Source organism: Hydra viridissima, unplaced genomic scaffold (assembly GCF_058129835.1).
Source record: "Hydra viridissima isolate aposymbiotic clone 2 unplaced genomic scaffold, HvirCarnegie_v1 scaffold_15, whole genome shotgun sequence".
Lineage (NCBI taxonomy): Eukaryota > Metazoa > Cnidaria > Hydrozoa > Anthoathecata > Hydridae > Hydra > Hydra viridissima.
In genome coordinates this window covers 9847387-9859963 of record NW_028324314.1, presented here as the reverse complement: position 1 = coordinate 9859963, position 12577 = coordinate 9847387, and the positions used below count along the sequence as shown (strand labels likewise).

The window sequence follows — 12577 nt, the reverse complement described above, 5'->3', positions numbered from 1 at the left end:
AAAAAAATTCATTATTTATTATAATTTAAGGCTGGAATATTCCATTACAAGACAAACTTGCCAATTATTATTCCAAATATAAGAGCGAGAACCATTCCGAGGATTAATGACATTCGAAGATAAATATTTTCCTGTGTGGCTAATGCAGGAGGAATAGTATCTTCAGATTCGCTTGGAATTTTCTAAAAATTAGATATGCAAGATGCATATATCAAAGTCATAAACTTTTGGTCAGTAATTTTTGACAGCAACAAAAACTATACTTCCTTTAAATGGGAAAAGTAAATAAACCACCAAAGTCAAGTTTTCAACAACTTTGAAAAAACACTTTGCTTTTCAGCTAGTTTCTGGACTTGCTTCTTACGGCAACCACAGCTCGAACAGCGCTCAACATTTTACAATGCTGAATAGTCCAATCAAAGGACTTACTTCCTAGAAGTGGTGGTTTTGCAAAGTCATTTCAGGTAAAACTTGGATTTACTTGCTTTTCCCATGGAAAAAAATTCACGGGGAGTAAATAAAAGATTTAAAATGCAAAAATACCTTCACAGGAATAGGCGGCGAAGGTGCCAAAGATTGTGGCGGTGGCTAAATAAATAATTTCATTTATAATTTACCTAATTAGATACCTATTAATTGTAAAAGTGGTAATGGTTAACAATATTTACAAAAATCAAATTGAGAATACCTCTTTCACAACTGGAGTGGAAGGGAGTTTAGGAGCTTTAGACACAACTTTGGACTCCAAAGGTTTATTTTCATTCATATCTTTTATTGTTGGAGTTGGAATAGTAGCTGATGTGCTTACGGTTTCTTTAGGTGCTGTAACAGTGGTAAGCTTTTCTTGAGAGCTGATACCAGGAGGTACAGTAACTTCAGATTCCTACATATTTTAAATAACACTTGATAACAATACAAGTTAACTGCATAAATCAGATTTAAGTCTTACATTTCTTAAATATATATGATTATTTATGCTACTAAAGTACTTACCTTTTCAACTGCATTTTCATCAGAGGGTAGTTCAAACACACATTTTAGTTTTGAATCCATAACTGGATACTTGTTTGGTAAATTTTTCCACTGAATAAAGTTAATAAAAATGTAAATAACTGATATTAAAACATACTAAAAATAAAAAAAAACTGTTTATTTAAATGTCAAAACATCATTTGTTTTATACAAGTTAATTTCATTGAATAATTTAGACTGTAAATTATACACAAATTATTTTAATTCATAAGATATAAAAAAATTATGGATTATTTATACTAATAAAAAAAAAAAAAAAAAAAAACCTGCAGATTTACTACTGTGATCAAAAATTAAGGTGAATTTTTAATTTAAACTTCTTGCCTTATTCGAATCGTCCAATCTTTTTTATTTTTAAGTTGGTAGGAATGTCATTAACATTTGCGCCAAATTACATGTCAAACTCATAATTTTTTTTTTTGTTTATACTTGTTTCTGAAGTACCAAAAGTGCATTCGGCGATTTTCACGATGTCTAATTTTGTTGAGCAAAGAAGTGCTATTAAATTTTGTCTGCGGAATGATATTTCTGCTGCTGAAACGTATCGAATGTTGCAAAAGGCCTTCGGTGAAGAGACTATGTCTCAAAAAAATGTTTACAAGTGGTACAAAGACTTCAAAGAAGGCCGAGAACGTGTTGATGACTTGGAACGCTCCGGACGACCATCGACTTCGATTGATGATCGCCACATCAACAAAATCAAAGAATTGGTGCTTGCAAATCGTCGGTTAACCATTCGAGACCTTGTTGACATGGTTGGAATATCATTTGGGTCGGTGCAAGTGATTTTGAAGGATCGTTTGGGCCTCTGAAGACTCAAATCACGTTTGGTGCCGAAATTTCTCAATTTCTTTGAAAAAGAGCGTCGCGTTAAAACGTGTGAAGCAATGCTTTCTGACTATCAAGACATCTACAAACAAATTATTACTGGCGATGAGACTTGGGTCTACGCATACGACCCTGAAACAACCGACCAATCAAGTGAATACCGTGAAAAAGGCGAGCCGAGACCGAAGCAACCACGTCAAAGTTGTTCAAAAATCAAGGTCATGTTGACTGTTTTCTTTGATTATTGTGGTGTCGTGCACTAGGAATTCCTTCCAACTGGCCAAACTGTCAACAAGGAATATTATTTAAGCATTATGCGATGTTTGCGTGAAGCTATTCGCAAAAAGAGACCGGAATTATGGGCCAATAACTCTTGGATTTTGCACCACGATAATGCGCCTTCGCACACAGCACTGGTTCTTCGTGAGTTTTTCGCCAAAAACTCTACCCATGTTGCTCCACAACCACCGTATTTGCCCGACTTAGCACCGTGTGACTTCTGGCTGTTCCCAAAGCTCAAGAGACCACTCGGGGGAAATTGCTTTGAGTCCATTGAAGAGATCCAACGTGAATCGGCATGCGCATTAAAGGCTATCCCTACCGAGGACTTTTCGACATGCTTCGAAGACTGGAAAAAACGTTGGCAAAAGTGCATTGGGGCCGGGGGGGGGGGGGGGGGGATTATTTTGAGGGGGACGATACAGATTTGGAAGAATAAATAAAGATTTTTCATTTTATAAAAAAATTCACCTTACTTTTTGATCACAGTAGTATACTAATACTTAGCTGAAACAAAACAATAAGCAGGAAAATCTAATGGTAAACTTTTTAATCCATATTATCTGCAAAATTTTTTTTTATTGTATTTCTTTGTCATACTTCTTGCCAATAAATTATAAAAAGTCTCAACTTTTTTTATAAAACAACTCATTTAAAATAACTAAAACTAAACGTACTAAGGCTTCAACATCATTAATTGCAACATCATCAGTAGGAAAGATTGACTGCACAAGAAACTTGTGCTTTCGAACCTCTGCTGAATCTTTACTGTCAAATGGCTGCAGCATCACTAAGAACAAACAACTTTTAAGGATTCAGTATAAGCTAATTACAACTAATTTACTTATAAATATTTGTATACATTTGTATACATTCAGCTATTTGATATAGTTAATATAAAATAATTGTAAACAATATCATACTTATTTATAAAATTTCTAACTTATTTATTATCATATAGCTTAAATACCTGCTACATTTACTGAAGCATCTGGTGCAATAAGTCCACAGTTTGGTCGAACACAATATCTCTTTGGTGCAGTAGTCTTAACTTTAAAGCACACCTTTTTATCAGAAGGATTCTTTAACTTGAGAATTGTTGTAACAACATCTTTAAAAGGACCTTATATAAAAGATATAATTAACTGATTTTCTGACAAATACTTAACAAAAATATTAAGAAGTATATTAAATGCACAACATTTTATATACTGTGTGTCTACATATATTAAAATGACCAATCATTTTTCTTCAGGGGGGACAATCCTCCTTTTGTAACTTCTGTCCTTCCTTGAAAAGTGTAAGCATAATTACAATTTATTTGTTCTCAGTTTGATTCTAAAAAGGTTGGTCAACTTTATACATACATACATACATACATACATACATACATACATACATACATACATACATACATATATATATATATATATATATATATATATATATATATATATATATATATATATATATATATATATATATATATATATATATATACATACATATCTATACAAGAATTGTACCTTTGAGAAAAATAACAAGCAATCAAAACTTTTCAAACTAATGTTAAATAATTTTGCTGCAACTTTTTTAAACCTTAAACAATTATTTAAATTTTATATAAGCGGACTACTGTTTTCTTATTTTTAAGATTAAGAGTCAAGTTACTAACAGTTAATTGAATGTTGGGCTTATAAAGTTTTTTTTCTAAGAAAGATATTGAATGATATATACACTTCAGAGCAATACAATATTACATTAATTAAAAAATATTAACTTCAAAATTTCTGTAATTGGTTGAGTAGGATTAGAACTTTTAACACACACACACACACACACACACACACACACACACACACACACACACACACACACACACACACACACACACACACACACACACACACACACACACACACACACACACACACACACACACACATACATAAGCCAAAATTTATTTTTGTTTTTTAAAAACATCTATGAGTTTTTTTTTCAAACTAATTTTGTGTGTTTTGAAAATTTGGGTTGAGTTTATTTTATTTCATCATGGTTATAACAGATTCTTAAAATCTAGAAATTTTATGGAAATTTAATGGTTTACTTGAAAACAAAAATCAGCTGCAAAAAAATATTTTTTATATCCTAAATCTTAATAACTTACCTCGAAATACCAATTCGTTTTCTGGTTCAATTATTAAGATTTGCTGCAATTTTTCAATCTTTTGTGGTGGTAAAGTAGCACTCATTCTACAACTCCTTTAAGTTTTTATATTTATAAATCAATTATTAATAATGATCAGCTATGATATCTTATAGATCACTTCATAGATCGTCATTACATGTACAATCAATTTTCACTTCAGTCGTATCGTTTACGTGCCATTTTAGTACGACAGTTACGTTTCTATATTTTTGCAAAAAAGAAATGCAGAAAGTAATTTATATATTTTGCGTGTTTATCATGTTGAAATTATTTATTTATTAGCAAATCGAAAATAAAAAATTCAAAATAACAAATAAACTGAAATTTACATAGTTCTCTGATTGAAACTGTACTTAATAAACTTACTTAAATCATAAAATAGGACAAAACAATTATATTTTCTTCCTAGAAATTTGGTCAGTAAATTGTTATTAAACAAAGCGGGAAGTTCAGTCAATTCTAGCTATAATTTCATGGCGGATTAAATTTTGGAAAACAGCTCTTACACTGAGTTGAAAGTAATCTTTTTTTATCTTCTACATCAATAGCTTGCAATATGAAGCTTGTTAGGTAAAAATCTATGCCTTTTCTTCGGTTAAATTATATTGCGATTCTTAATTCTATTGTAGTAACAAAAATAAAATCAATACTTTGGTTTAAGAAATCTTGACTTTTTTTAATTTTGAAAGACTTCAATTTGGCTTTCTCTTAACTGATCTTAACAATGTTTTACTCAGAAATTAAAACTCCTAGGTAGCAAATTTAAAATTAAACAAAATATTGACTAAAATATCCCATACAATAAATTAAGAACAAGTGACCATGTATTTTAACTAAGTCAACCATTCGTCCCACAAAGTCTATTCAAAGATAAACTTAGTAATAAAATTTGGTTGACATATATTTGTTAAATCTATAATTTTTTTTGTTTTAGTTACAATTTTAATACTTAAATTACAATAGTGAAATTTACCCCCCTGAGTTTCACATGTGAAACCTTCATACTAAAGATACACTGACAATATATGACATACTGAGGGGTTTTTTTTACTTTGAAATGTTTATCTTATATAAAATGAATTTTTTTTTTCTGTTTACAAATTTTGGCTCTATATAATTATTTCTCAGTAACTTTTTTTGATTGCTCGTTATTGATATTAAAACCTTGAAGTTATATACAATCTTAAAAGTAATTAAAGATTAGTTATAAAGATAGCCACCGAGAGAAATCTGGGGCCCTGAGGAAGTTTTCTTAAGGGGCCCTCATGATCGATTATATGACCAGGACCAATAGAAGCGTACTCTGGTCATTGAAAGTTAAAAATAAAAGTGAATTAAATCTTTTAAAAGTCAAAACTATTTAAATCTTTTAAAAATTACTTTAAAAAATTATTTGTACACACACGGGGCCCCGGGAATCTTCCCCGTCCAGCCATGGTGGCCATGGTTATAAATAAAAGAAATATATAATAAGATATTTCAGCTTAACTTAAAAGTTGTGATTAATTCACAATTTCAGTTTATTTCATTATTGTTTTTTTGTTGTTTTGTTTTTAGTTTTTTTTCATTAATTGTGAATCTATTCTAAACTAGATTTCTGATGAAATTAAGTCATGAGACAGTTACTATTGAATTAAAGAATGGAACAGTTGCACATGGAACTATCACAGGTAAGTAAACTATTAGCCTATAAATGTCTCAACCAAAAACAGACTCATTTTTGTTTTTTGCTCTGTAAATTATGCACTTCAAGCTTATTGAATTTAGTTTGTTTCAACATGGATCTAATTGCGTAGTTTTTGTTTTTCCAAAAATATTTTTGTAGAATTTTAAAAGTACTTTAGGTTATTTAAATATTTTTTTGGTGATAGTATTAACTTTAGAATTTTGTAACATTGTAAGAACCATTAGTTTAACCATCTAAATTAAGAAGAATCTGAATATGGACTTTAATTGTAATTGGTTTTATGGATTTTTTTTTATTATAATTGATATTGTGAAATGATTTTAATTCAAAATTGTTTTGTGTGCCTGTGTTATGTGATATGTTGCTTTGTATACAAGTTATTTACCATGTAAATTTATTTAAGGTGTTGACATGAGTATGAATACACATTTAAAAGCTGTGAAAATGACATTAAAAGGAAAGGATCCAGTTCAGTTGGAGACTTTGAGTATACGTGGAAATAATATTCGCTACTTTATATTGCCTGAAAGTTTGCCACTAGATACATTATTAGTTGATGATGAACCTAAATCTAAAGCCAGAGGTGAAAAAGGTCAGTACTTAAGAAAGTTAAATTAGAGAACTCAATTTTTTCGATATAAATTCTCTAACTTAGTTTTTGAGTCATACAAAATATATTGTTGATAAGCTTATTTAAGAGTTTGTAAAACTTTCAGGCATTCGTGGACGTGGTCGTGGTGGTCCTAGAGGGCGAGGAAGAGGACGTGGTCGTGGTGGTCCAAGAGGTGCTGGGCCAGGAAGACGTTAAACTATTCAGAGGCTAATTACTGCAGCAATCTGTGTTGAAAGTTACTCATTGAGTAGTTTCTGAACTTTAAGGATCAATCATGAAAACAAATGCTGAAAAAACATTCTTTGATATTTCAAGATCCATACTTTTTACAAAATGCATTTTTTTCTGATCATTTTGCATGTTTGTACAGGAAAATTATTGAGAAGAATTATGAGCCAGAGAGGTATTTTTATTTATTCAGGAATTAAAGTTATTCTATAATCAAATATTGATTTCTTTGCTTGTAGAAAGTAAACACCAAAAAATATTTGTCACCAATTTTAAATGTCAGATTAGGTTCTAATGCAAATGCTTAAGCAGCAAAGCTTTCAATTAAAATTATTTTACTTAAAGTTCATTCCATGCCAAATGGACTAAAGTTTTAGAGTTTCAACATGAGCCACTTAGAATTTTAAAGAAACTTGGTTGTTTTGTATTAATGAGAAGAGAAAATCCAAAAAGTTTCAGCTCAAAACTTTTTTTGGTATATGAGCGTTCTTTTAAAGTTTCCAACTCTTCAAAAAAGTAAAAGCTTCAGTAGCAAAATTTTTTACATATATACTTAGAAACTCTGTATTTTTAAAACAAAGTTTCAGAGGACCTTGTTCTTTTGTTTGCCTGTTTCTTTTTAATGATTAATAACTCTGGGTTTTCTTTTATAAGACATTGAGTTTTTCAATGCCATTTTTTACTTACACTGGTAATTTAAAAATTGTTTACAAAGTTAAAAAGTATATTCTTGAGGGGTCAATATTCAAAATGAGCAATTTTAGAAGTGAAGATGTATTCTTTTAGTTTTTATATTTAGTTGGCTTGCTAATTTTTAGAAATTTACTGATATGACATAATTTAGTAATAGTGGAATCTTAAAAATGGCTCCTGCTACAAAGATTTGTCCTTACTTAAAACCACCAAAAACCTAAGACACAGTTTTTAATAATAACTTTTTTTCTACTAATTTATTAAACTTTATTATAGAGATTTCAGAAAAAATAAAATGTAGGAACCCATTGTAAAGTTTACATATCAGAACATTGAGTTTTGCACAAAATACATTAAAAATAAAGAAACTAGAGATATTTTTGTGTTATTAAGACATTCTACATAAATTCATGGTGAGAGAAGCAAGTAGTTTTCAATGGGTCTGCTACATTAATGAAGCATTTACATTTGTTTAAACTGCAAATGTGGTTAGTGATTATGGTATAAAATAATGTGGTTTCTTGTTTCTGGAATTTTTTAACATGTAGTATAAGGCTCTTCTAACTTAAAATTTGTGCAATGTAATATAATTGCATCATTTGAACAAAATGTATTCCATTTATATTCTATCTACACTAAGTTTCCCATTGCTACAACTTGCTTGACAGCCTCCGGCACCACAGGAACTCTTTCTGTGTAATATATCCAAAAATACCATTCTGCAGGTACCTCAGTATCTCGTTCATGTTGATAGATGGTCCTCGATGATGCAGACACTTTTACAATTCATCTCGTTTTCTTCCATAACGTAAATAACAAAAGGATGCAATATTGCTCGACTGTTTATCCAATGTTTTGTGAACTTAGACCAAATTGGTGTATCCCCAATTTGGTCTAAGTTCAAAAAACTTAGAAAACCCAATCTTGAGATCATTAACATTTTTAATAAACTCTAAGTTAAGCTTTTTTATATTGACTTATAAGTGGCTTTCTTGAAAATGTTGTTTTTTACCTTCAGCTTGGATTAAAACATACTGTCTCTTTCCTTGACACATTTAGGAGTATTTATTCAATAGGTGATTACATGAATAACATTCATAATCTTGTTTTGTTTTGTTTTCTTCTTAAACACAATCTTGACATTCTGTACAAAGTTTATGTCCAGGTGTTAAATCAAACTCCTTTGCAACAGCAACACTGATCATTCTGAGAGATTCTAAAAAGTAACAAAAAGATAAAACATGTAAAGAGTGACTTAAGTAAATGGCTATCAATATATAAATTTGAATTAAGTTATTTTAAAATATAAATTTTTAAATTATTTTTAATTTCCTGTTGGTCAGTTGGATATCAGCAAAAACTTACATTATATGAAGTCTGAAGTCTACCCAAGTAGACCTTTTAAATTCTGATTACAGATAGTTTGATTTTGATTTACTTAACATCTTAAGTACACAAGTTCTTGATAATTTCAACTTTCATGGAGATCCCTATTGTTTTTCAACGCAACATTAAGTTAGATTTAAAATTGCACTTGCTGTTTATTAAAAAAAAAAGATAAGATATTTTTAAAACTGTTTTGCATATTAACCCCTAAATAATTAACTTTTTAATTTTTTGAATATTTTAGGCTTTATAGGTCATCAGTAAAATATGGCATTAAAAAATTTCATGTTTTACAAAAGAAAGTCCAGAGTCATCTAAAAAAAAATGTTTTCTGAAATTTCGCTTTAAAAATATAGAGCTTTAATGCAAGAACAAAGCATGTTTTTGCTGCTAAAGTTAAAACATTTTGGAAGAATCAGAAATTTGATCGTGTATCATGATTCTCTAAAGTTTTGAGCTGAAATTTTCAGCATTTGCTTATGTTATTGATATAAACCAATTCAACGAAGTTCTTTTTAATCTGAGTTGAGCCCACTTGGTTTGGAATGAGGTCTCATTTTTAGAATTTATACTAAAGACCCCATATGAATATAGTGGTGCTTTTTTACATAAAGTTTTTATTAAAACAAAAAATAAATTTATTGGAAAAATGTAAATAAAACGAACCTTTTTTTGTTTTTATCGTAGTCTTAGTTTCTTTCTTCTACACATTCTTAGCGCACACGCGATTCCTTACAGCTCAAGTTAATTTTTTAGCGAAACTTTTGCCTGTCAGAATGCTATAAGTTTGTGTTTTCCAGCTGTTCATGCGCCATTAATTCGGCGTAGAGTTTTAGAATATATCTAGATTGGAAGATTGAAGTTCGTTCTTTTGAAATCTTGGGTTCTAGAACTAAACGACCCAAGACCCGCAAATGTAAATCAATTCGTTCCTTTTTTTGAATTAGTTTTGTCCCTAAAATACATCTAAATGAAAAACCGTATTTATTGGATTGCACTTTTGTCGCTTCCTTGAGTACGTAACGCTTCAGTCTTGTGTGGCCATCTAAAACGATGAATGTTATTTAAAATAATAATGAAATGATCAGAGAATGATTTAATGTTGCCAAACAAACTCATCTTGAACAACTCAAAAGCTTTACTCACCCTTAAATTTTTAGCAATACTAACTAATTCTTAGTAAGACACTTGACAAAGAGGCACTTCATGACATTGTTTGCTACAGAGCAGACTAATATTTTTTGGATATAATTAATTCATCTTTTGGGCAATCGTGATTAACTAATTTTGTTTTTATTATCTGGATTTTCAGATAATTTGGATTCAGTTCTGACATTCACCTTCGTACTTCTCTTCATTGTCCATATTGAAAATATCAAGATTTTTGAAGACCGAAGACTTGCTAGCAAACATTTCATTAGTGTTTGGCAGTTTCAGTCACGACTGATTTAGTTGCTTTCAACGGGTCTGTTTTGCAAATAATTAAGAAACTTCTAAATTGGTTTTTATGCCTAAAATTAATTTTAAAAAACAGAAAATGAAACACTTTTAAATGAACGTGAAACGACAGCACATTGGTTTTTTATTTACCTTGGCTTTACTTCTTTGAAAACCACCTCACAATTACAGATTAAATAAAATTTAAACCCGAATTTGCTTTTTTTAAACCCAATAGATCCCCGGGTCTTTAAAAAAGTATTTTTGATTTAACATTGCTTTGTAAGGTCTATTATGGCATGAATCAACAATATGCAGTTATGTCGATTAATTTCAGAAAAACCATCAATTTTAATAAACGTTTATACTTTTTAAAATAAAGCAACTTTGAAGACAAAGTTTAAGCTTTGAACTGCACCAAGTGACTCAAAGAATTTTCTTTGACATTTCTAAAATTGATATTTGAATTATTCTATTCAACATTGTCGTTTGAATAGTTTAGCAAAGTAAAATCGTACATGCAAACACACTAGATGTAGAGCCAATGCACTGTGTCACGGAAACGTTTAAATGGACAAGGATTTGAATTTCAGTAAGTTAACAACCCTAATTGCTCTTCAAAGAAATTTAGAAGAGTATTTGCACGAAATAGAAAAAACGCTCGATGATGTGGAATGGTCGCACCAGTGAGTGGTACTATTTTATTATTCAACCTTGCTGTTTTATGAGTATTTAGTTATCACTTTTTCTTTCAGTGATATGTAAAAAGTATTGCAAGAATTTTTTTTTAATATTCAAAACAAAATCTTAGAATACCATATTTGACTGTAATCAGCAAATATTTTGATGCCAATACTGCAACCAATTATCGTTTTTACCAAATGCATTGAGTAATTAGATTGTTTACACTGTTACCTTTCCAGGAGAGGATATACAATCAGGTGGTTGTTGATCACATCGATTTCTTTCTTCTTCTAATTCAAATCTTAGTTCTAAATGCCAAGAGGTCATTGTACGATACAAACGATGTAAAATACTGAAGAGTCTAACTCTGTTGATCAGCTTAATAACACTTACTAAGGGTGAAGAATAGATGTAATAAAATCTCATACCGCCAAAACAAATCACTTGCTGCTAATTACCTAATAGTCTCACGTAATAGTTTTGCTGGTCTAATTTCATCTGCTCATGTGTCTCGATTTTAAACTTTAGACGGTACCTAAAAGAGCTCTTCTTTCATTTATATTGGATTCATCCTAAAAGAATACCATGCATGTTGACAATAAATTATTGTTTTCTATGTATAAAAAATTAGGTATGTAAGTTTGAGCTAGAACTATATTTAAATTATATGGATAAATTCCACAAGCTCAAAAACCTGATATAAAACTATTTGGGGTGATTGATTCGTTCCAAGCCTGTTTCATCAATCCTCAAAAACTTACTTTTGAAACTGTGTGTAACAGGAAAATTACTAATCAAATTTTCACATACTTTTCTGTAAGTTTTCTTGGGTGGGCCAAATATCATTCGATCACAAGCCTGAAACCAGTTAGAATTGTGAGCTGGTAATTCAACAATATGTATTTTATTTACCACTGCTTTATCTAATAACTTTACAATGTTGTATGAGTCATAACCATCTTAAATAATAAGGTCTGTTTGAGGTCTGTCAAAACCAATTTTTGGAAGTGATTTGGTAAACTAGAGAAATCAGAAACAATCCAACAAACCTTCTGGTGCATTTTCAATTAAAAAGCTAAAGAGTGACCCATTTTTTTAAATTTGTGGTGGAAGAGAGTTAATCATTACAAATTACACACATTACACATTACACACTAAAACAATGATTGTTTTATCCATATTCCATATATTCTGCAGTTTATTAATTAATTTGTTTTACATTGATATATTTTTAAGAATAGAAAAGGATGTTGAAACTTTACAAGCATTCATACAATCAGGCGCGGATCTAAGGGGTGGCCATTGTGGCAATGGCCACATAATTGAAATTTAACGGCAGCCACGTTAGTTTTTGGTTTTTTCGCTTAAGGAATATCCCTAAAAATTTAAATTTGTCTGCCGTAATTTACGGATTTTGACTTTAGAGATTCCTGCCATGACCACAATGGTTCTTGTTATACGTTACCGATGTTTTATTCAATCAATAAATGCTGCGAAATAA

At 30.1% G+C, this 12577-nt stretch overlaps 2 protein-coding genes across 2 annotated transcripts; one reads left to right on the top strand and one right to left on the bottom strand.

Moving 5' to 3' along the window:
* On the bottom strand, window positions 1-4576 carry LOC149878571 (uncharacterized). Its single transcript, XM_090073334.1, has 7 exons — window positions 4307-4576; window positions 3110-3262; window positions 2817-2929; window positions 994-1083; window positions 689-883; window positions 544-588; window positions 1-182 (listed from the first exon to the last, which is right to left on the bottom strand). Exons 1-7 carry the CDS (start codon window positions 4389-4391, stop codon window positions 45-47), a joined length of 819 nt encoding a protein of 272 aa, XP_089929460.1. The 5' UTR covers window positions 4392-4576; the 3' UTR covers window positions 1-44.
* Window positions 4577-4773: 197 nt separating this feature from the next.
* Window positions 4774-7046, top strand: LOC149878570 (small nuclear ribonucleoprotein Sm D1-like). Its single transcript, XM_090073367.1, has 4 exons — window positions 4774-4918; window positions 5942-6018; window positions 6439-6627; window positions 6752-7046. The coding sequence occupies exons 1-4, from the start codon at window positions 4905-4907 to the stop codon at window positions 6841-6843; spliced, it is 372 nt and encodes a 123-aa protein (XP_089929493.1). The 5' UTR covers window positions 4774-4904; the 3' UTR covers window positions 6844-7046.
* Window positions 7047-12577: the final 5531 nt, after the last annotated feature.

What these genes read in the sequence shown, in the direction of transcription:
- LOC149878571 (XM_090073334.1), bottom strand. Translation starts at nt 4,391, where the DNA reads ATGAGTGCTACTTTACCACCACAAAAGATTGAAAAATTGCAGCAAATC. An exon ending in TGCTTCAGTAAATGTAGCAG is followed by an intron (nt 2,930 to 3,109) that starts GTATTTAAGCTA and finishes GTTTGTTCTTAG; the next exon opens with TGATGCTGCAGCCATTTGAC. An exon ending in CCACTCCAGTTGTGAAAGAG is followed by an intron (nt 589 to 688) that starts GTATTCTCAATT and finishes TTATTTATTTAG; the next exon opens with CCACCGCCACAATCTTTGGC.
- LOC149878570 (XM_090073367.1), top strand. An exon ending in TGCACATGGAACTATCACAG is followed by an intron (nt 6,019 to 6,438) that starts GTAAGTAAACTA and finishes AATTTATTTAAG; the next exon opens with GTGTTGACATGAGTATGAAT. An exon ending in TAAAGCCAGAGGTGAAAAAG is followed by an intron (nt 6,628 to 6,751) that starts GTCAGTACTTAA and finishes TAAAACTTTCAG; the next exon opens with GCATTCGTGGACGTGGTCGT.